Source organism: Oncorhynchus mykiss, chromosome 31 (assembly GCF_013265735.2).
Source record: "Oncorhynchus mykiss isolate Arlee chromosome 31, USDA_OmykA_1.1, whole genome shotgun sequence".
Lineage (NCBI taxonomy): Eukaryota > Metazoa > Chordata > Actinopteri > Salmoniformes > Salmonidae > Oncorhynchus > Oncorhynchus mykiss.
In genome coordinates, this window is record NC_050571.1 from 22316165 (window position 1) to 22342275 (window position 26111).

The 26111-nt window shown below is 46.5% G+C and overlaps 1 protein-coding gene across 5 annotated transcripts in view; it reads right to left on the minus strand.

Moving 5' to 3' along the window:
* LOC110504786 (slit homolog 3 protein) overlaps positions 1 to 26111 on the minus strand; it is a 445911-nt gene that overhangs the window by 159414 nt on the left and 260386 nt on the right. For all 5 annotated transcript variants that reach the window (XM_036969806.1, XM_036969807.1, XM_036969808.1 and 2 more), the window contains 2 exons: positions 5558 to 5629; positions 340 to 503 (listed from right to left, as the gene is read on the minus strand). In XM_036969806.1, the coding sequence (XP_036825701.1) occupies positions 340 to 503; positions 5558 to 5629 (236 nt within the window). The remainder of the gene's footprint in view (positions 1 to 339; positions 504 to 5557; positions 5630 to 26111) is intronic.

Genomic DNA, 26111 nt, shown 5'->3' on the forward strand with positions numbered 1-26111 from the left:
AAAAGGGAAAATCTCTCTCTCCTCTCTTTCCCTCTCCTGTGGTAATTAAGGGGCTGACTCTGAGGCGGACAACTGTACTTCTGCTGCGTCTGCCTGCTGGAGATTCCTCGGCTGATTTATGGCTGCAGGGAGGGGGTGGGAGGTGTTCATTAAGCCCAAAAGTGAAAACTTTTACCAATTATATCCTGGAGTAAATTAAACAGGAACACCAACCTATTCTACTGATTCAGTGGCTTTTCAATCTGAGCCATGAAAGAATGTGTTCATCTGGAGACAACATGCGTAGGTACATTGTTTAGTGTTTGTAGTACAGTGTGTTGTCATTGGGATTTAGTGTACCTGTACATGTGAAGTCTTTCTTCTGGACGTCAGGGATGTTGAGGCCCCTCATGTTGGCAGGGGCCATGCACTGGGTGAAGGGGGCCAGGCCCCGCCTCTGCCGCAGCCAGTCAGACAGCCAGGACAGGTGGCAGTCGCAGTGCAGATTGTTAGAATGTAGACGTCTGCAGAGGGAGGAGGGGAGAGAGAGGGAACTGCAGTAGTCAGTGCGTGTTGTTGGCTGCAGAGGGAGGGAGGAGAGAAATAGAACAGCCACAGTGTTCAGTGCCACAGTAGATGGCCAGTGGCATACCATGTATGAGAAAAATGACCAAGTCCAGTCTGAGAAGAATAATCCACTCACTGAAATATATGTCCACAAATTGTAAAGACCTATGGTTCCTCATGTCTAAGGCTACCTAGCAGATGGAACAGTGTTAGGAGTCCTCGTTCACTCATGGCAGCAGAGCTGTGTTAATGACTCTGTGACTCCTCTGTCCTTGACAGAGCTGTGGTTGTCATAACCAAGACCAAATAAACGCTACTAATATGTATCTGTATTTAATATGTATCTGTATCTAATATGTATCTGTATCTAATATGTGTCTGTATCTAAATATGTGTCTGTATCTAATATGTATCTGTATCTGTATCTAATATGTGTCTGTATCTAATATGTATCTGTATCTAATATGTATCTGTATCTAATATGTGTCTGTATCTAATATGTGTCTGTATCTAATATGTATCTGTATCTAATATGTGTCTGTATCTAATATGTATCTGTATCTGTATCTAATATGTGTCTGTATCTAATATGTATCTGTATCGAATATGTATCTGTATCTAATATGTATCTGTATCTAATATGTGTCTGTATCTAATATGTATCTGTATCTAATATGTATCTGTATCTAATATGTATCTGTATCTGTATCTATAATGTGTCTGTATCTAATATGTATCTGTATCTAATATGTGTCTGTATCTAATATGTGTCTGTATCTAATATGTATCTGTATCTAATATGTATCTGTATCTAATATGTGTCTGTATCTAATATGTATCTGTATCTAATATGTATCTGTATCTAATATGTGTCTGTATCTAATATGTATCTGTATCTAATATGTATCTGTATCTAATATGTATCTGTATCTAATATGTATCTGTATCTAATATGTGTCTGTATCTAATATGTGTCTGTATCTAATATGTGTCTGTATCTTTTTTATTTTTTTATTTTACTAGGCAAGTCAGTTAAGAACAAATTCTTATTTTCAATGACGGCCTAGGAACAGTGGGTTAACTGCCTGTTCAGGGGCAGAACAACAGACCTTGTCAGCTCGGGGGTTTGAACTTGCATCTTTCCAGTTACTAGTCCAATACTCTAACCACTAGGCTACCCTGCTTCCCCTGTCTGTATCTAATATGTATCTGTATCTAATATGTATCTGTATCTAATATGTATCTGTATCTAATATGTATCTGTATCTAATATGTATCTGTATCTAATATGTATCCTTCTGCAGATGCAAGAATGGTCTCTCTCTTTTGGCCAACACCTTCTTTTCCTCAAGTTCTCCCTCCCTCAAAGAAGAGGACAGGACACAATACACTGGGGCTAAATCCCTATCTCACAACAGCCATTACGGGACCGACGGGGCGAGAGGAGAGGAGCTGAGAGGAGAGGAAACAGAGGGAGCGAGGGAGGGAGGGGGGAGAAAAAGTAATGTCAGCAAATAAAACAGGCTCTATACCCTTTACAAAAAGTCTGCAAATGAAATAGGGGTGTGATCCGGTTAGGGGACAGGAATTGCTCATTGAGGATAGCAGCGTGGGCTGTAGTTTTAATGGAGCTCTTCCCATTATAAATCCAGTTTATAGCCTCCCGTTGTTCCGGATGAATTACACACCAGTGGGATCAGAGAGATGGACGGATGGAGGGGATGAGCTCCACACTGAGACGGAGCAGAGGGCTCATACACCACCACTCTGTGGTCAGATGTGTGTGCATGCTTATGTGTGTGTGCACAAAAAGGCAACTCATCTCATCCAGTGATCCACACACACTGTGAAAACGACTGGCTACCCCTTTAGCAGTAGGAGGCCTCACACTCTATTTGTCTGGAGTGATTGAATGGCAAAGCACCATGGGGTGATATCATTTGATCTAATTGAATGGCTGCTGGACAAAGCTCGTAAAGAGAGTGTTGGGGAGAGAAACAGAGAGAGAAATAGAGAGAGAGGGAGAGAGATAGAGAGAGGGTGCAGAGAGAGGGAGAGAGAGAGAGATAGAGAGGGTGCAAAGAGAGAGAGAGAGAGAGAGAGAGAGAGAGAGCGAGAGAGAGAGAGGGAGAGATAGAGAGAGGGTGCAGAGAGAGAGAGAGAGAGAGGGAGAGAGAGAGAGAGAGAGAGAGAGAGAGGGAGAGAGAGATAGAGAGAGAGAGATAGAGAGAGGGTGCAGAGCGAGAGAGAGAGAGAGGGGGAGAGAGAGAGAGAGGGAGAGAGAGAGCGAGAGAGAGAGAGAGAGAGAGAGAGGGGGAGAGAGAGAGAGAGAGAGAGAGAGAGAGAGATAGAGAGAGGGTGCAGAGCTAGGTAATCCAAGCTATTTCATTAGAGACCTGGAGCCATCCACCTTCCATCCCATCACTACATCGCCCCATCCCTGCTAAATGGATTACAGACATTTCTAAACATTTGATTTAATAAGTTGTTTTTACGAGCAGCAAATTCAATACAGAGATCTCAGGGATATTAGAGCCAGAAAATTCAATACAAAGGAACTGGGAGCAAGAGGAGTAGGGGGGAGCAGAGGGAGCCTCCGATAATTCAATACTGGCTAGGGAGCAGCAGGCTGGCCATCACAGCATCAGCAAATTCAATCCTGGGGAGGCGAGGAGGTGGAGAGGGGATGGGGAGGAGGAGGTGAGGGGGCTGGGGCTAAGCCTGTCTGAGGGGACTGATGGATGGAAGGCTTTCCAGAGCAGACTGCCGAGCCGGGGAGCATATAGCGTAGTCCTAATGCAGGGGGAGTGGACAGCTCCTGGCCTCCAGACCTCAGGCCCCAGAGGAGTACCGGCAGCAGGCAGGAAAAGAGCTGATGACTGGGGTTCTGGGGGCGAGGACCCTGCAGGGTCACTGTGACCCCTGAAACACTGTGGTTCTGAGATGAGCCCCGGGTGTTAAGGTCAGTCTGTCTATCTGTCTGTATGTATGCATCCCCAGACCCAGGCCCAACCAGATCAGACCTGTGTCTACTGTTGTCACTGGATCGATGAGCAGTGAAACACTCAGATCACATGGTCATAAGAACCCCAGAGCCCACTGCTAATACACAAGGTCAGCCACAGAATGGAAACATCCTGTGAGGTTGAACACTGTGCAATGATTTGAATTGATTGAGGTCGGGGAGACAGTGGAAGTGGAGTGGGTACAGTAAAACAGTAATGCACCGGTCACAGAGGACAGAGACAAAGACAATACCTGCTTAAAACAAAACAGCATAGACCAGCATAAATTTCAAGCTGGTCCACGCTGGTCTATGCTGGTCAAGCTGGTTAGTGCTAGTCGGATGCTGGTCAAGATGGTCTGACCAGCATGGTCTAGCTGGTTATGCTGCTCAGTTCTGGTCAAGCTGGTTAGTGCTAGTCGGATGCTGGTCAAGATGGTCTGACCAGCAGGGTCTAGCTGGTTATGCTGGTCAGTTCTGGTCAAGCTGGTTAGTGCTAGTCAGATGCTGGTCAAGATGGTCTGACCAGCAGGGTCTAGCTGGTTATGCTGGCACACCAACCGTCCATGTGTTTTCCCTAGTGACCAGCCTTTTCTGTTTTTGGTGGTGACCAGCCTTTTCTGTTTTTGGTGGTGACCAGCCTTTTCTGTTTTTGGTGGTGACCAGCCTTTTCTGTTTTTGGTGGTGATCAGCATTCTCTGTGTTTTTGGTGGTGATCAGCATTCTCTGTGTTTTTGGTGGTGATCAGCATTCTCTGTGTTTTTGGTGGTGATTAGCATTCTCTGTGTTTTTGTTGGTGACCAGCCTTCGCTGTGCTTTTGGACACTGGTGACACTCGTTCTAACCCTGATAGTCATTCTGAATGCAGATTGTGGGTGCATTGTAGATCAGATTCTTTCACATTTTAAACATCATTGAAATGTACTGCTAAAACATATCTGCCACGTGTGAAAATGTTGGCTGTCAAAATTGAATGAACAAAATGATTGTAAAAAGAGGAAGTATTAGCTTTGCAAGCCAGCATAAAATGACTTGCTGCTTGTTTTGCAGGTGACCAGGATATTCTGGTGACCAGCTTTGTGTCCAAAACACAGCGAAGGATGGTCAACAGCGAAAACAAGGCTTGTCACCAGCAAATAAATAAATAAAGGCTGGTCACCAGCAAAAACACAACGAAGGATGGTCACCAGCAAAAATACAGCGATGGATGGTCACCAGGGAAAACCCATCGAAGGCTGGTCACCAGGGAAAACCCATCGAAGGCTGGTCACCAGGGAAAACACAGCGAAGGCTGGTCACCAGGGAAAAACCATCGAAGGCTGGTCACCAGGGAAAACACAGCGAAAGCTGGTCACCAGGGAAAACACAATGAAGGCTGGTCACCAGGGAAAACACAGCGAAGGCTGGTCACCAGGGAAAACACAGCGAAGGCTGGTCACCAGGGAAAACACAACGAAGGCTGGTCACCAGCAAAAAACAACTATGAAGGCTGGTCACCAGCAAAAACCCAATGAAGTTTGGTCACCAGCCAGTGCTGGTCTTCGCTGTTTTTTTCAGCAGGGGCTTCAGGCTGGAACTCCAGTGAGCTGGCATTCCATTGCCCTGGCGACCACCCAATCAATCATCAGAGAACAAGGGTTGCCAGGGGTTGTTGACAACAACGACAACAGTGTGTGTGCGTGCGTGCGTGCGTGCGTGCGTGAGTGCGTGTGTGTGCGTGCGTGCGTGCGTGTGTGTGTGTGTGTGTGTGTGTGTGCGTGCATGCGTTCGTGTGTGTGTGTGTGTGCGTGCGTGTGTGTGTGTACACGGTGTAAGAAGGAATATCATGTTGTTTTTGGAGGAAGTCAGAGCTCTTGAATTTGTAACTTGTGGCGGTAATTGGGCCGTAATGATTATAAGCATGAAACAAAGGAGAGGTAACCACTCATTAAGGAGATGGATCCTGTTTCTACTCACTCCTTGGTGGCATTTCACAATGGTTGACTCATATAATCCTCATATACTCACAGAGTCCGCAGCTTGGGCATGTGGTTGAAGCTAGACAGAGGGATGAGGGTGATGTTGTTGTTGTTGAGGGTGCTGCAAAAGAAAAGAACAATTTCCACAATACACAAATACCCAATTTCACAAGTAGAAAAAGTATGTTTCTCATGTAGAAAAATAGAAAAATAATCTTGAGATAAAGCAGAGGACTAAAAAAGAAACACAATGATTGAAAGACAAAAAAACACAAGTAATGGACAATGAGCCTATCTTCAGTCTATCTATCTATCTATCTATCTATCTATCTATCTATCTATCTATCTATCTATCTGTCTGTCTGTCTACGTATACCAGTGTAGCAGTACAATAGCAGTAGTGCCCTTCACACTCACACAAATGCCATACCATATCCCCTGCTCTGCAGTGAGTAGTGGGTCATATGATGCTTCAGGTGCTGGTGTGTGTCCATAACATTGTGTAATAAGCTTTAGTAAATCAATAATATTATCAACAGCAGTATAGGGAGAGAGAGAGAGAGAGAGAGAGAGAGAGAGGGAGCAGTAATTGTAGATGGCAGTCATCTTCCCTTCCTCTCTGTCCAGCAACAGTAACTGTGATTAGTGCATACTTAGCTGACTTAATCTTGTAATATAGCCATCCCACCCCTCCGTCACTACCTCACCCCCTCCACCTCCTTCCACCTCCCCCATCCCCTCTGCACCACCTTCTCCGGGAAGGCCAAATGTGTGCCTGTTATTTCTCAATTTGGGACTTTAATGGTTCCCACTCTGTTCGGTAGCTAGAAACATAAAGTGATGAATCCTGTCGGCAAGACAACGGAGAAAGTGGAGTGGAGCAGAGGGTCGTTTTCCAGAGTTTTACTGTGTTCAGGGGTCCTACTGTACTATTATGGATAATGAGTGGTTTAGGGGAGACTAGAGATGGTGCTGATCGCAGCAGATCCTCAATATGGAATTTACGGACTGACCCGCTGGTTTTACAGGTCATGCATGTTTAGGAAAGTGGTGAGAGCGCCAGACAGGGGCCACTGGTGTGACGCCATGTATGAACTCTCCCTGTAACAGGCTAATTCAAACTGAATAGCCCCATAAAGGAGAGAGGAGGAAGATGGACATGACCACAACGCAGCGTGGTTTAATATATCTGTGATTGGACTTAATTCAAACAGTGGAAAATCCCCATCTAGGCAACAGAAATGCTCGCTAAATGACTAGGACTGCATGAAAAAAAGGGAATAATCCCATAAAATAAAACATACTTGTGGAATTCTAAATTATGTTTTAATATTTATATTGGAAGCAATCAGCAGTGGGAACAATTTACTAAGAACGAGTGGGGAAAATGCAACAAAATGGCACAAAAAATTATTGTTACTCCACAATTATATGATATACACCGTTGTCAGTGCTGACCAAATCGGCAGTTCTAGTGAGGAGAGTAACTCTACCACTATTGTCAAGGACACCGTGGCTCTGTGGCAACGCGCTGCTAAAACCCTGTAAGACTGGGACTAAGGGGGCAACGCCCTGGTAAAACCCTGTAATACTGGGACTAAGGTGGCAACGCCCTGGTAAAACCCTGTAACACTGGGACTAAGGGTGCAACGCCCTGGTAAAATACTGTAATACTGGGACTAGGGGGGCAACGCCCTGGTAAAACCCTGTAATACTGGGACAAAGGGGGCAACCCCCTGGTAAAACCCTGTAACACTGGGACTAAGGGGGCAACACCCTGGTAAAACCCTGTAATACTGGGACTAAGGTGGCAACGCCCTGGTAAAACCCTGTAACACTGGGACTAAGGGTGCAACGCCCTGGTAAAATACTGTAATACTGGGACTAGGGGGGCAACGCCCTGGTAAAACCCTGTAATACTGGGACAAAGGGGGCAACGCCCTGGTAAAACCCTGTAACACTGGGACTAAGGGGGCAACACCCTGGTAAAACCCTGTAATACTGGGACTAAGGGGGCAACGCCCTGGTAAAACCCTGTAACAATGGGACTAAGGGGGCAACGCCCTGGTAAAACCCTGTATTACTGGGACTAAGGGGGCAACACCCTGGTAAAACCCTGTAATACTGGGACTAAAGGGGTAACGGTCCTTGTGCACCAAGACAGTTTGGACTTGGCTTAACTCCAGTCACATCACATCGAGAGCAATGCAACACTGACAGAAACAACTTGAATTGTTGTATCTTGTTGTGCTGTCCTCCGGTGGCTAGGTAGCTAGCCAAAATTAGTCCTGATCTAAATTAGCCATGGATGGAGAGGGATTTGGACTTGTGGTTTAACTTAATTCTTAGTACAGGCCAAAGATTATATCACCGATTCTGATCCAACCATAAATGCATACATTGTGCCTCTGGCTTAAGAGTATGGAAGTTCAATATGTAGCTAAATGTAGAAGGCTAATGTTAACTAGCTAACGTTGTCCATGAATGGAAGTTAGGCTAGCGAGCAAGCGTTTTAGCCAGGTAGCCTAGGACAACAAAAACTTGTACTGCGTGTACTGTTGTAATGGGTGTGTGTAGGTGGCAGGGAAGTCATGGGCAGGAGAACGAACTAGGTATAAACAGAGTTGTTTAATAAATGCTGATAAAACTTCAAAAACCAAAATGTACAAAATAACATATTGGGTATAAAACCCGTCCCACACCAACACATACTAGCACAATCACATACAATAAAACAATATCCGACAAGGACATGAGGGGAAACAGAGGGTTAAATACACAACATCTAATTGATGGGATTGGAACCAGGTGTGAAGGAAGACAAGACAAAACCAATGGAAAATGAAAAATGGATCTGTGATGGCTAGAAGATCGGTGACGACGACCACCGAACACCGCCCCGAACAAGGAGAGGGTCCGACTTCAGTGGAAGTCGTGACAACTGTAAGACTGAGTCATAGACAGTTTAGGCTACATGAAAGAGGAAGGTGGCATTGGCGTACGGTGAGTAAACTTGCACGAACGCGCACGCACGCACACACACAAATCAGTACCATCAGAAACATTACCTTGCTTGATGATGCTGTAGCTCATGTAACTGCTTGTTACATGCAATATGTTTTGTGGACTCCACCAGACAGATGTTGCTCTCTGGTTTTGTGATGAAACAAAGGTGTTTATTCTGCCACTGTGTCTTCTTATTGTCTCGGCCTTAGGCCTATATATCACGGTGTCAAGACATATGAACTAACAGGTTATAGAGCAAACAACGCAATTATCACAACACATAGGTTGTAATACTGTATGGCTTTATTTTCCTGGCTTGGCTTCCCCGGTGATTTTACCCCGGCTGTTAAAGAACAGAAGATAGTGTGGGATGGATGCACACACACACACACACACACACACACACACACACACACACACACACACACACACAGCTGTCGTGATAAAGAGGAAACAGAAACCACTAAGGAGTTAGCGGTGCTTAGCTACGTCCATATTTCAACATGGTCGTTGTTTTAAACGGTCTGGTTCTAGAGGCCATTTTGCAAAACGATTCACATCAGATTGGATTTGCTGGGTCCCAATATAATTTGTCCTGATTTCAGTAATCACACAGACATGACATAACTTCTCCAGCATGTTTGTCAATCACACATTGTGTGATAGTGTTTCAAGGGCGTTGTCTAGTTAAACCCCACTAACCTGCACATCTCACAGGAGAACGTTAAAAAACAGCTTTATGGCTAAATATGATCAATTCCAAGGGCTGCTCTGTTACAGCTGTTATTAGCCTCTCAGGCTGAGTAATTGCATGTCTGTCTGTTACAGGGGGACATGTTTTGTGTTTTATAGTGTTTACAGTGCTGCTGTGCTGTATGGGACCTCTTTCTCTCCGACCCCAGTCAGCCAGGCAGCAGGCAGTGATGGAGCTGAGTCTTTAAAAGAGCAGCCCATGAGGGAGATGCTATCGCCTGTTGTCTGTTGCAGAGGGCTTGCAGAGTTAGGTCACTGCCTCTGCCGTCAATCTCTCTCTCTCTCTTTCAATCTTTTTTCTCTCTCATCCCTGTCTCTCTGGCTGCACTGTTGGGGACCACCGCTCTCCCTGTTAACTCTCTATCACTCACCTCTCCACTAACATTCATGCTCTACTGAAACTCTCTCACCCTCTCTCTCTCTCTCTCTGTGTCTCTTTCTGTCTCTCTCACCCTCTCTCTCCCTCTCTCTCTCTCTCTCTCTCACGCTCTCTCTCTCTCACCCTCTCTCTCCCTCTACCTCTCTCTCTCTCCCCCTCTCTCTCTCCCTCTCCCCCTCTCTTTCTCTCTCACGCTCTCTCTCCACCCCCCCATCTCTCTCTCTCTCCCGCTATCTCTCTCTCTTTCTATTTCTGTCTCTCTCTCTCTTTCTTTCTCTTGCACCCTCTCCCCCTCTATCTCTCTCTCTCCATCGTCCCTGCTCTCTCTCTTTCTTTCTCTCGCACCCTCTCCCTCTTTCTCTCTCCTTCTCTCAAGCTCCTCATTCAGAGGCAGTCAGTCTGTTTGTACCAATCTCTTTTATTCAGCTTTTTATGTTTCGTTTTTTTCTTTCCCTGCCTTGAATCTGCACAACATGAATTAGCGTGAGCAACATGTATGTGTTTGCTGAATGAAACACTACTGAACCACTGCTTGTTAATGAAAGCAGGGAATCTCCCTGACATAGTATAATACTGCAGGAAGACAATGGCATCTATGTCCATTATGATGCTTTAATGGAACAGGATCAAATCAAATCAAATCTAATTGTATTTGTCACATGCGCCGAATACAACAGGTGAAATGCTTACTTACAAGCAATAGTTTATCCACAATTATAACTCCCTGTGTAGCAAAACACCGTTACTTTATGATTTCTATGATTTCAGTTCTATCCATGTCCTGGTCAATATAGTTACTCTGCTAATAACCGGCCCACCAATTTTCCTTTAAACCTGTGACGGACTCCGTCCAAGGTGTACGGGCTCAGAGATTTTCATTTCTGTACAAGTTATTTATTTGCTCTCTGCTATGCAGACAGATTTCCCACAGTTGAAAAAATACCTACTTTGAGGTCTTTAGTGCTCTCTGCCTCTCTCCAGACCCTCATTAAGGCTTTTTGGAGAGGGCCCCTGGATACTTCAACTTTTAAAAGAGGGAAGACTGCTTGGAGCCAGGTATGAGCTGAAACCAGAGAGGGGGGCTGGGGCTGGTGGGTAAAGACAGGGCTGGGGCTGGAGGAGAGAGGGGAGGGTTGGGCTGGTGGGTAAGACAGGGCTGGGGCTGGAGGCGAGAGGGGAGGGTTGGGCTGGTGGATAAGACAGGGCTGGGGCTGGAGGAGAGAGGGGAGGGTTGGGCTGGTGGGCAAGACAGGGCTGGGGCTGGAGGAGAGAGGGGGGTTTGGGCTGGTGGGTAAGACAGGGCTGGGGCTGGAGGCGAGAGGGGAGGGTCGGGCTGGTGGGTAAGACAGGGCTGGAGGAGAGAGGGGAGGGTCAGGCTGGTGGATAAGACAGGGCTAGAGGAGAGAGGGGAGGGTCAGGCTGGTGGATAAGACAGGGCTAGAGGAGAGAGGGGAGGGTCAGGCTGGTGGATAAGACAGGGCTAGAGGAGAGAGGGGAGGGTCAGGCTGGTGGATAAGACAGGGCTAGAGGAGAGAGGGGAGGGTCAGGCTGGTGGATAAGACAGGGCTAGAGGAGAGAGGGGAGGGTCAAGCTGGTGGATAAGACAGGGCTAGAGGGGAGGGTCGGGCTGGTGGGTAAGACAGGGCTAGAGGAGAGAGGGGAGGGTCAGGCTGGTGGATAAGACAGGGCTAGAGGAGAGAGGGGAGGGTCAGGCTGGTGGATAAGACAGGGCTAGAGGAGAGAGGGGAGGGTCAGGCTGGTGGATAAGACAGGGCTAGAGGAGAGAGGGGAGGGTCAGGCTGGTGGATAAGACAGGGCTAGAGGAGAGAGGGGAGGGTCAGGCTGGTGGATAAGACAGGGCTAGAGGAGAGAGAGGAGGGAAGGGCTGGAGGAGAGCATACAGCTCAGTGGAGATGACTCTATCACAGAGACTCACAGAGGATTGAAATCAAAGCCTGAGAAACACGCAATGCAACATGACAGTGTAATCAGGAGTAGCAGCACACTGCTCTGCCACCATGGGTGTGTGAGTGTGTGTGAGTGCATGTGTGTGTCTGTGTCTGTGTGTGTGTGAGCACGTGTGTATGAATCTGAGAAAGAGCAATTTCAGGTAGTAGGTGAGGAGATTTTTCCCAACCCCGTTGACTGTTCTCTCAACGGGCAGAGGGGTTAGAGGGGTACGCTGTAATATCCGGGAGAATGAGAGGTGACGTTTCCCATGGGTTCTGCTCCTGGCCATTTCTCCGTCACAATGGGGTTGAGAGGGGGAGGGAGGGGGGAGGGATGGGGCTTTGGTGAGGCTGATTTCTAGCTCTCTCTCTCTCTCTCTCTCTCTCTTCCTCTTCATCACCTCAATCAGCCCTCACTATAGACATTGTGAGTGTGTGTGTGTGTTTGTGTGCTATAGTGTGTGTGTGTAGAGGGTGTGCTTTAATAAATCCTTGAGTGTTTAAACCATGCAATGTGCAGTTTCCGTCTGTGTGTGTGGCTCTCATCTCATCTCCTGATCATCTCAGATTCCTTCCGTCCCTCCTGTGAGATGTGACATGTCCAACATGGAACCACCACCAGGCTGGGCGGCAATGCAATAGCCAAAGGTGCGGCGGCATTGGAGACCGTGGGAGAAGAAGTGTGGAGGCAGCTGTGGAGTTTAAAGAACCAGCCTGGAGTTTTGACGTCAAAACAAATAAGGCCACCATAACTCATCATCTACTTGTTGCTGCGTGACGGAATCCATCCGAAACGATTGGAAATGTTTGCCTTTGTTCTGTTTAGTGCGGAGGGTTCAGCTAAATGTTTGCCTTTGTTCTGCTTAGCGCGGAGGGTTCCGCTAAACGTTTACCTTTGTTCTGCTTAGCGCGGAGGGTTCCGCTAAACGTTTGCCTTTGTTCTGTTTAGCGCGGAGGGTTCAGCTAATTGTTTGCCTTAGCGCGGAGGGTTCAGCTAAAGCACACAGACGCAATCCGATGTTATCCTGCTAATTGAAATAAACCTGCAGAGGCTGTACAGAGAAATAACATGATCTGCAGCTCTAAATCCATGTGGTTTGTGTCTAAGTGAGGGCTTATGAGAGAAAAACCACAACAGTAAGGCACTTGGCATTTGGACATTGAAACCCCAGCGATGTTATCCAATAGAGACATGCTTTATGGCTTCGGCTAGAGGAGCGTGGGGAAAGTAGGGGAGAGGAGGGTGGAGGGGGAGAGGAGGGGAGACAAGAGAGGGGGGAGGGGGATGAGAAAAATAGCAGATGAGGAGGATTCAGGTGAAGGTTCTGTGGCAGATGGAGGGTACTCAGTTGCAGCCAGAGGGATAGGTAAGACGGACATACAGACAGAAAGAAAGAGAGAGACATGAGTACCGAGTCATTGATGAGGTCATTACAGCTTAAATGAGGACAGATTGAATCTAAGCTGCGTGGAGGGTTGGCTCTGCTGGGACACGGTGGGGTCGTTTCTCTCTCAGCCCATCTCTCCACTCCTCTAACTTCCTGCTTCCTACCACCACTGTGCTGCTTTTGCTCAGCCACACTTCCCAACCTCCCAGTGATATTGCAAAAGGCAGAGTCTGGTGGCAAGGCAATTTCCTGTGCTCAAAAGTGCTATTTGTGAGCTAATGATAGCCCCCCCGAACACCTCTTACTCTAATCCATCCTACTCTTACCGTGTTTCAGTGTATCTCTCTCTCTCTCTCTCTCTCTCTCTCTCTCTGTCTCTTCTATTTATCTCTCCCTGTTATTTGACACATACAGACTGTTGTAATGGCTGAAGGCAACCTTTCAATCAGACCACACTGCGACATAAAGACTGATGTGTCCTGTGGGAGGCATACAGTACTGGTGCTGGTGCTTAAAAATGCATGGAATATCTGATTCACACTGATTCCTCAACCACTGACTGTCTCTTCTCTCTCCCTCCCTCCCTCTCTCTCTCTCTTCTCTTCTCTTCTCTCCCTCTCTCTCCCCCTCTCTCCCTTTCTCGTCTCTCCCTCTCTCTACCCTCTCTCTACTCTCTCCCTCTCTCTACCCTCGCTCCCCCTCTCTCCACTCTCGCTTCTCTCTCTGTACTCTCTCCCTCTCTCTACTCTCGCTCCCTCTCTCTACTCTCGCTCCCACTCTCTCTTCTCTCTCTCTACTCTCTCCCTCTCTCTATTTTGTCTCTCCCCTCTCTCCCTCTCTCTACCCTCGCTCCCCCTCACTCCACTCTCTCCCTCTCTCTTCTCTCTCTCTACTCTGTCTCTCCCACTCTCTCTTCTCTTCTCTCCCTATCTCTACTCTCCCCCTCTCTCTTCTCTCCCTCTCTCTCTCTGGGTTACATGCTCCTCTGTGAGCTATGACTGGGCATCCCTCTCCCTGGCAGCATAAAAGCATTAATCATGATGAAGCATCAGCAGTGTTTATGATATAGGCAACAGCGAGGTCAGAGAGGATACGGGCCGAGGGGCAAGGAGACCTCGACTGGGTCGGGTCACATCAATCCCTAGAAACGCCAACTCTCGCTTCAAAATTGTACAACTGACTGACTTAACTAGCATGTAAAGACCAGCCAAACCAAAAGCACCGAATAGCAAAAACATATTTTTGAACGGATTAATTTACAAAAAATACATAAGAAAAAATCACAACCAAAACTGTGGTATCACACTACATACAGTGCCTTGCGAAAGTATTCGGCCCCCTTGAACTTTGCGACCTTTTGCCACATTTCAGGCTTCAAACATAAAGATATAAAACTGTATTTTTTTGTGAAGAATCAACAACAAGTGGGACACAATCATGAAGTGGAACGACATTTATTGGATATTTCAAACTTTTTTAACAAATCAAAAACTGAAAAATTGGGCGTGCAAAATTATTCAGCCCCCTTAAGTTAATACTTTGTAGCGCCACCTTTTGCTGCGATTACAGCTGTAAGTCGCTTGGGGTATGTCTCTATCAGTTTTGCACATCGAGAGACTGACATTTTTTCCCATTCCTCCTTGCAAAACAGCTCGAGCTCAGTGAGGTTGGATGGAGAGCATATGTGAACAGCAGTTTTCAGTTCTTTCCACAGATTCTCGATTGGATTCAGGTCTGGACTTTGACTTGGCCATTCTAACAACTGTTTATGTTTATTTTTGAACCATTCCATTGTAGATTTTGCTTTATGTTTTGGATCATTGTCTTGTTGGAAGACAAATCTCCGTCCCAGTCTCAGGTCTTTTGCAGACTCCATCAGCTTTGGTCCTGTATTTGGCTCCATCCATCTTCCCATCAATTTTAACCATCTTCCCTGTCCCTGCTGAAGAAAAGCAGGACCAAACCATGATGCTGCCACCACCATGTTTGACAGTGGGGATGGTGTGTTCAGGGTGATAAGCTGTGTTGCTTTTACGCCAAACATAACGTTTTGCATTGTTGCCAAAAAGTTCAATTTTGGTTTCATCTGACCAGAGCACCTTCTTCCACATGTTTGGTGTGTCTCCCAGGTGGCTTGTGGCAAACTTTAAACAACACTTTTTATGGATATCTTTAAGAAATGGCTTTCTTCTTGCCACTCTTCGATAAAGGCCAGATTTGTGCAATTACAACTGATTGTTGTCCTATGGACAGAGTCTCCCACCTCAGCTGTAGATCTCTGCAGTTCATCCAGAGTGATCATGGGCCTCTTGGCTGCATCTCTGATCAGTCTTCTCCATGTATGAGCTGAAAGTTTAGAGGGACGGCCAGGTCTTGGTAGATTTGCAGTGGTCTGATACTCCTTCCATTTCAATATTATCGCTTGCACAGTGCTCCTTGGGATGTTTAAAGCTTGGGAAATATTTTTGTATCCAAATCCGGCTTTAAACTTCTTCACAACAGTATCTCGGACCTGCCCGGTGTGTTCCTTGTTCTTCATGATGCTCTCTGCACTTTTAACGGACCTCTGAGACTATCACAGTGCAGGTGCATTTATACGGAGACTTGATTACACACAAGTGGATTGTATTTATCATCATTAGTCATTTAGGTCAACATTGGATCATTCAGAGATCCTCACTGAAATTCTGGAGAGAGTTTGCTGCACTGAAAGTAAAGGGGCTGAATAATTTTGCACGCCCAATTTATCAGTTTTTGATTTGTTAAAAAAGTTTGAAATATCCAATAAATGTCGTTCCACTTCATGATTGTGTCCCACTTGTTGTTGATTCTTCACAAAAAAATACAGTTTTATATCTTTATGTTTGAAGCCTGAAATGTGGCAAAAGGTCGCAAAGTTCAAGGGGGCCGAATACTTTTGCAAGGCACTGTATAATGTGGCAGGACTCCTCCACCTCACCCACTAAACCATGCTAACACACTACATATAACATGACAGACTCCTCCACCTCACCCACTAAACCATGCTAACACACTACATATAACGTGACAGGACTCCTCCACCTCACCCACTAAACCATGCTAACACACTACATATAACGTGACAGGACTCCTCCACCTCACCGACTAAACCATGCTAACACACTGCATATAACGTGTCAGGACTCCTCCACCTCAACCACTAAACCATGCTAATACACTGCATATAACGTGACAGACTCCTCCACCTGACCCACTAAACCATGCTAACACACTACATATAACGTGACAGACTCCTCCACCTCACCCACAAAACAATGCTAAAACACTGCATATAACGTGACAGGACTCCTCCACCTCACCCACTAAACCATGCTAACACACTACATATAACGTGACAGGACTCCTCCACCTCACCCACTAAACCATGCTAACACACTGCATATAACGTGACAGGACTCCTCCACCTCACCCACTAAACCATGCTAACACACTGCATATAACGTGACAGGACTCCTCCACCTCACCCATTAAACCATGCTAACACACTACATATAACGTGTCAGGACACCTCCACCTCACCCACTAAACCATGCTAACACATTACATATAACGTGTCATGAATCCTCCACCTCACCCACTAAACCATGCTAACACACTGCTTATAACGTGTCAGGACTCCTCCACCTCACCCAATAAACCATGCTAACACACTGTATATAACGTGACAGGACTCCTCCACCTCACCCACTAAACCATGCTAACACACTGCATATAACGTGTCAGGACTCCTCCACCTCACCCACTAAACCATGCTAACACACTACATATAACGTGTCAAGACTCCTCCACCTCACCCACTAAACCATGCTAACACACTACATATAACGTGTCAGGACTCCTCCACCTCACCCACTAAACCATGCTAACACACTACACATAACGTGACAGGACTCCTCCACCTCACCCACTAAACCATGCTAACACATTGTATATAATGTGACAAGACTCCTCCACCTCACCCACTAAACCATGCTAACACACTACATATAACGTGACAGGACTCCTCCACCTCACCCACTAAACCATGCTAACACACTACATATAACGTGACAGGACTCCTCCACCTCACCCACTAAACCATGCTAACACACTGTAAATAACGTGACAGGACTCATCCACCTCACCAAATAAACCATGCTAACACACTACATATAACGTGACAGACTCTTCCACCTCACCCACTAAACCATGCTAACACACTGTATATAATGTGTCAGGACTCCCCCACCTCACCCACTAAACCATGCTAACACACTACATATAACGTGACAGACTCCTCCACCTCACCCACTAAACCATGCTAACACACTGCATATAACGTGACAGGACTCCTACACCTCACCCACTAAACCATGCTAACACACTGCAAATAACGTGACAGGACTCCTCCACCTCAACCACTAAACCATGCTAACACACTACATATAACGTGTCAGGACTCCTCCACCTCACCCACTAAACCATGCTAATACACTATATATAACGTGACAGGACTCCTCCACCTCACCCACTAAACCATGTTAACACACTACATATAACGTGACAGGACTCCTCCACCTCACCCACTAAACCATGCTAACACACTGTATATAATGTGTCAGGACTCCTCCACCTCACCCACTAAACCATGCTAACACACTACATATAACGTGACAGACTCCTCCACCTCACCCACTAAACCATGCTAACACACTGCATATAATGTGTCAGGACTCCCCCACCTCACCCACTAAACCATGCTAACACACTACATATAACGTGACAGACTCCTCCACCTCACCCACTAAACCATGCTAACACACTGTATATAATGTGTCAGGACTCCTCCACCTCACAAACTAAACCATGCTAACACACTGCATATAACGTGACAGGAATCCTCCACCTCACCCATTAAACCATGCTAAGACACTACATATAACGTGTCAGGACTCCTCCACCTCACCCACTAAACCATGCTAACACATTACATATAACGTGTCATTAATCCTCCACCTCACCCACTAAACCATGCTAACACACTACATATAAAGTGTCAGGACTCCTCCACCTCACCCACTAAACCATGCTAACACACTACATATAACGTGTCAGGACTCCTCCACCTCACCCACTAAACCATGCTAACACACTACATATAACGTGACAGGACTCCTCCACCTCACCCACTAAACCATGCTAACACACTACATATAACGTGACAGGACAACTCCACCTCACCCACTAAACCATGTTAACACACTACATATAACGTGACAGGACTCCTCCACCTCACCCACTAAACCATGCTAACACATTGTATATAATGTGACAAGACTCCTCCACCTCACCCACTAAACCATGCTAACACACTACATATAACGTGACAGGACTCCTCCACCTCACCCACTAAACCATGCTAACACACTGTAAATAAAGTGACAGGACTCATCCACCTCACCAACTAAACCATGCTAACACACTACATATAAAGTGACAGACTCTTCCACCTCACCCACTAAACCATGCTAACACACTGTATATAATGTGTCAGGACTCCCCCACCTCACCCACTAAACCATGCTAACACACTGCCTATAACGTGACAGGACTCCTCCACCTCACCCACTAAACCATGCTAACACACTGCATATAACGTGACAGGACTCCTCCACCTCACCCACTAAACCATGCTAACACACTACATATAACGTGACAGACTCCTCCACCTCACCCACTAAACCATGCTAACGCACTGCATATAACGTGTCAGGACTCCTCCACCTCACCCACTAAACCATGCTAACACACTACATATAACGTGTCAGGACTCCTCCACCTCACCCACTAAACCATGCTAACACACTACATATAACGTGACAGGACTCCTCCACCTCACCCACTAAACCATGCTAACACACTACACATAACGTGACAGGACAACTCCACCTACCCCACTAAACCATGCTAACACACTACATATAACGTGACAGGACTCTTCCACCTCACCCACTAAACCATGCTAACACATTGTATATAACGTGTCAGGACTCCTCCACCTCACCCACTAAACCATGCTAACACACTACATATAACGTGACAGGACTCCTCCACCTCACCCACTAAACCATGCTAACACACTGCATATAACGTGACAGGACTCCTCCACCTCACCCACTAAACAATGCTAACACACTGTATATAACGTGACAGGACTCATCCACCTCACCCACTAAACCATGCTAACACACTACGTATAACGTGACAGGACTCCTCCACCTCACCCACTAAACCATGCTAACACACTGTATATAATGTGTCAGGACTCCCCCACCTCACCCACTAAACCATGCTAACACACTACATATAACGTGACAGACTCCTCCACCTCACCCACTAAACCATGCTAACACACTGCATATAACGTGACAGGACTCCTCCACCTCACCCACTAAACCATGCTAACACACTACATATAACGTGTCAGGACTCCTCCACCTCACCCACTAAACCATGCTAATACACTGCATATAACGTGACACGACTCCTCCACCTCACCCACTAAACCATGTTAACACACTAAATGTAACGTGACAGGACTCCTCCACCTCACCCACTAAACCATGCTAACACACTGTATATAATGTGTCAGGACTCCTCCACCTCACCCACTAAACCATGCTAACACACTACATATAACGTGACAGACTCCTCCACCTCACCCACTAAACCATGCTAACACACTGTATATAATGTGTCAGGACTCCTTCACCTCACCCACTAAACCATGCTAACACACTACATATAACGTGACAGGACTCCTCCACCTCACCCACTAAACCATGCTAACACACTGCATATAATGTGACAGGACTCCTCCACCTCACCCACTAAACCATGCTAACACACTACATATAACGTGACAGGACTCCTCCACCTCACCCACTAAACCATGCTAACACACTGTATATAACGTGACAGGACTCCTCCACCTCACCCACTAAACCATGCTAACACACTACATATAACGTGACAGACTCCTCCACCTCACCCACTAAACCATGCTAACACACTGTATATAATGTGTCAGGACTCCCCCACCTCACCCACTAAACCATGCTAACACACTACATATAACGTGACAGGACTCCTCCACCTCACCCACTAAACCATGTTAACACACTACATATAACGTGACAGGACTCCTCCACCTCACCCACTAAACCATGTTAACACACTACATATAACGTGTCAGGACTCCTCCACCTCACCCACTAAACCATGCTAACACACTACATATAACGTGACAGGACTCCTCCACCTCACCCACTAAACCATGCTAACACACTGTATATAATGTGTCAGGACTCCCCCACCTCACCCACTAAACCATGCTAACACACTACATATAACGTGACAGACTCCTCCACCTCACCCACTAAACCATGCTAACACACTGCATATAACGTGACAGGACTCCTCCACCTCACCCACTAAACCATGCTAACACACTACATATAACGTGTCAGGACTCCTCCACCTCACCCACTAAACCATGCTAATACACTGCATATAACGTGACACGACTCCTCCACCTCACCCACTAAACCATGTTAACACACTAAATGTAACGTGACAGGACTCCTCCACCTCACCCACTAAACCATGCTAACACACTGTATATAATGTGTCAGGACTCCTCCACCTCACCCACTAAACCATGCTAACACACTACATATAACGTGACAGACTCCTCCACCTCACCCACTAAACCATGCTAACACACTGTATATAATGTGTCAGGACTCCTTCACCTCACCCACTAAACCATGCTAACACACTACATATAACGTGACAGGACTCCTCCACCTCACCCACTAAACCATGCTAACACACTGCATATAATGTGACAGGACTCCTCCACCTCACCCACTAAACCATGCTAACACACTACATATAACGTGACAGGACTCCTCCACCTCACCCACTAAACCATGCTAACACACTGTATATAACGTGACAGGACTCCTCCACCTCACCCACTAAACCATGCTAACACACTACATATAACGTGACAGACTCCTCCACCTCACCCACTAAACCATGCTAACACACTGTATATAATGTGTCAGGACTCCCCCACCTCACCCACTAAACCATGCTAACACACTACATATAACGTGACAGGACTCCTCCACCTCACCCACTAAACCATGTTAACACACTACATATAACGTGACAGGACTCCTCCACCTCACCCACTAAACCATGTTAACACACTACATATAACGTGTCAGGACTCCTCCACCTCACCCACTAAACCATGCTAACACACTACATATAACGTGACAGGACTCCTCCACCTCACCCACTAAACCATGCTAACACACTGTATATAACGTGACAGGACTCCTCCACCTCACCCACTAAACCATGCTAACACACTACATACAACGTGACAGGACTCCTCCACCTCACCCACTAAACCATGTTAACACACTACATATAACGTGACAGGACTCCTCCACCTCACCCACTAAACCATGTTAACACACTACATATAACGTGTCAGGACTCCTCCACCTCACCCACTAAACCATGCTAACACACTACATATAACGTGACAGGACTCCTCCACCTCACCCACTAAACCATGCTAACACACTGTATATAACGTGACAGGACTCCTCCACCTCACCCACTAAACCATGCTAACACACTACATATAACGTGTCAGGACTCCTCCACCTCACCCACTAAACCATGCTAATACACTACATATAAAGTAACACGACTCCTCCACCTCACCCACTAAACCATGTTAACACACTACATGTAAAGTGACAGGACTCCTCCACCTCACCCACTAAACCATGCTAACACACTGTATATAATGTGTCAGGACTCCTCCACCTCACCCACTAAACCATGCTAACACACTACATATAACGTGACAGACTCCTCCACCTCACCCACTAAACCACGCTAACACACTGTATATAATGTGTCAGGACTCCTTCACCTCACCCACTAAACCATGCTAACACACTACATATAACGTGACAGGACTCCTCCACCTCACCCACTAAACCATGCTAACACACTGCATATAATGTGACAGGACTCCTCCACCTCACCCACTAAACCATGCTAACACACTACATATAACGTGACAGGACTCCTCCACCTCACCCACTAAACCATGCTAACACACTGTATATAACGTGACAGGACTCCTCCACCTCACCCACTAAACCATGCTAACACACTACATATAACGTGACAGACTCCTCCACCTCACCCACTAAACCATGCTAACACACTATATATAATGTGTCAGGACTCCCCCACCTCACCCACTAAACCATGCTAACACAATACATATAACGTGACAGGACTCCTCCACCTCACCCACTAAACCATGTTAACACACTACATATAACGTGACAGGACTCCTCCACCTCACCCACTAAACCATGTTAACACACTACATATAACGTGTCAGGACTCCTCCACCTCACCCACTAAACCATGCTAACACACTACATATAACGTGACAGGCCTCCTCCACCTCACCCGCTAAACCATGCTAACACACTGCATTTAACGTGACAGGACTCCTCCACCTCACCCACTAAACCATGCTAACGCACAACATATAACGTGTCAGGACTCCTCCACCTCACCCACTAAACCATGCTAACACACTACATATAACGTGACAGGACTCCTCCACCTCACCCACTGCATATAACGTGACAGGACTCCTCCACCTCACCCACTAAACCATGTTAACACTACATATAACGTGTCAGGACTCCTCCACCTCACCCACTAAACCATGCTAACACACTACATATAACGTGACAGGCCTCCTCCACCTCACCCACTAAACCATGCTAACACACTGCATAGAACTTGACAGGACTCCTCCACCTCACCCACTAAACCATGCTAACGCACTACATATAATGTGTCAGGACTCCTCCACCTCACCCACTAAACCATGCTAACACACTACATATAACGTGACAGGACTCCTCCACCTCACCCACTAAACCATGCTAACACACTACATATAACGTGTCAGGACTCCTCAACCTCACCCACTAAACCATGCTAATACACTGCATATAACGTGACAGGACTCCTCCACCTCACCCACTAAACCATGTTAACACACTACATATAACGTGACAGGACTCCTCCACCTCACCCACTAAACCATGCTAACACACTGTATATAATGTGTCAGGACTCCTCCACCTCACTCACTAAACCATGCTAACACACTGCATATAATGTGTCAGGACTCCCCCACCTCACCCACTAAACCATGCTAACACACTACATATAACGTGACAGACTCCTCCACCTCACCCACTAAACCATGCTAACACACCACATATAACGTGACAGGACTCCTCCACCTCACCCACTAAACCATGTTAACACACTACAGATAACGTGTCAGGACTCCTCCACCTCACCCACTAAACCATGCTAATACACTGCATATAACGTGACAGGACTCCTCCACCTCACCCACTAAACCATGTTAACACACTACATATAACGTGACAGGACTCCTCCACCTCACCCACTAAACCATGCTAACACACTGTATATAATGTGTCAGGACTCCCCCACCTCACCCACTAAACCATGCTAACACACTACATATAACGTGACAGGACTCCTCCACCTCACCCACTAAACCATGTTAACACACCACATATAACGTGACAGGACTCCTCCACCTCACCCACTAAACCATGTTAACACACTACATATAACGTGTCAGGACTCCTCCACCTCACCCACTAAACCATGCTAATACACTGCATATAACTTGACAGGACTCCTCCACCTCACCCACTAAACCATGTTAACACACTACATGTAAAGTGACAGGACTCCTCCACCTCACCCACTAAACCATGCTAACACACTGTATATAATGTGTCAGGACTCCTCCACCTCACCCACTAAACCATGCTAACACACTACATATAACGTGACAGACTCCTCCACCTCACCCACTAAACCACGCTAACACACTGTATATAATGTGTCAGGACTCCTTCACCTCACCCACTAAACCATGCTAACACACTACATATAACGTGACAGGACTCCTCCACCTCACCCACTAAACCATGCTAACACACTGCATATAATGTGACAGGACTCCTCCACCTCACCCACTAAACCATGCTAACACACTACATATAACGTGACAGGACTCCTCCACCTCACCCACTAAACCATGCAAACACACTGTATATAACGTGACAGGACTCCTCCACCTCACCCACTAAACCATGCTAACACACTACATATAACGTGACAGACTCCTCCACCTCACCCACTAAACCATGCTAACACACTGTATATAATGTGTCAGGACTCCCCCACCTCACCCACTAAACCATGCTAACACAATACATATAATGTGACAGGACTCCTCCACCTCACCCACTAAACCATGTTAACACACTACATATAACGTGACAGGACTCCTCCACCTCACCCACTAAACCATGTTAACACACTACATATAACGTGTCAGGACTCCTCCACCTCACCCACTAAACCATGCTAACACACTACATATAACGTGACAGGCCTCCTCCACCTCACCCACTAAACCATGCTAACACACTGCATTTAACGTGACAGGACTCCTCCACCTCACCCACTAAACCATGCTAACGCACAACATATAACGTGTCAGGACTCCTCCACCTCACCCACTAAACCATGCTAACACACTACATATAACGTGACAGGACTCCTCCACCTCACCCACTGCATATAACGTGACAGGACTCCTCCACCTCACCCACTAAACCATGTTAACACTACATATAACGTGTCAGGACTCCTCCACCTCACCCACTAAACCATGCTAACACACTACATATAACGTGACAGGCCTCCTCCACCTCACCCACTAAACCATGCTAACACACTGCATATAACTTGACAGGACTCCTCCACCTCACCCACTAAACCATGCTAACGCACTACATATAATGTGTCAGGACTCCTCCACCTCACCCACTAAACCATGCTAACACACTACATATAACGTGACAGGACTCCTCCACCTCACCCACTAAACCATGCTAACACACTACATATAACGTGTCAGGACTCCTCAACCTCACCCACTAAACCATGCTAATACACTGCATATAACGTGACAGGACTCCTCCACCTCACCCACTAAACCATGCTAATACACTGCATATAACGTGACAGGACTCCTCCACCTCACCCACTAAACCATGTTAACACACTACATATAACGTGACAGGACTCCTCCACCTCACCCACTAAACCATGCTAACACACTGTATATAATGTGTCAGGACTCCTCCACCTCACCCACTAAACCATGCTAACACACTACATATAACGTGACAGACTCCTCCACCTCACTCACTAAACCATGCTAACACACTGCATATAATGTGTCAGGACTCCCCCACCTCACCCACTAAACCATGCTAACACACTACATATAACGTGACAGACTCCTCCACCTCACCCACTAAACCATGCTAACACACTGCATATAACGTGTCAGGACTCCTCCACCTCAACCACTAAACCATGCTAACACACTACATATAACGTGACAGAACTCCTCCACCTCACCAACTAAACCATGCTAACACACTACATATAACGTGACAGGACTCCTCCACCTCACCCACTAAACCATGCTAACACACTGAATATAACGTGACAAGACTCCTCCACCTCACCCACTAAACCATGCTAACACACTACATATAACGTGACAGACTCCTCCACCTCACCCACTAAACCATGCTAACACACTGTATATAATGTGTCAGGACTCCCCCACCTCACCCACTAAACCATGCTAACACACTACATATAACGTGACAGACTCCTCCACCTCACCCACTAAACCATGCTAACACACTACATATAACGTGACAGGACTCCTCCACCTCACCCACTTAACCATGTTAACACACTACATATAACGTGACAGGACTCCTCCACCTCACCCACTAAACCATGTTAACACACTACATATAACGTGACAGACTCCTCCACCTCACCCAC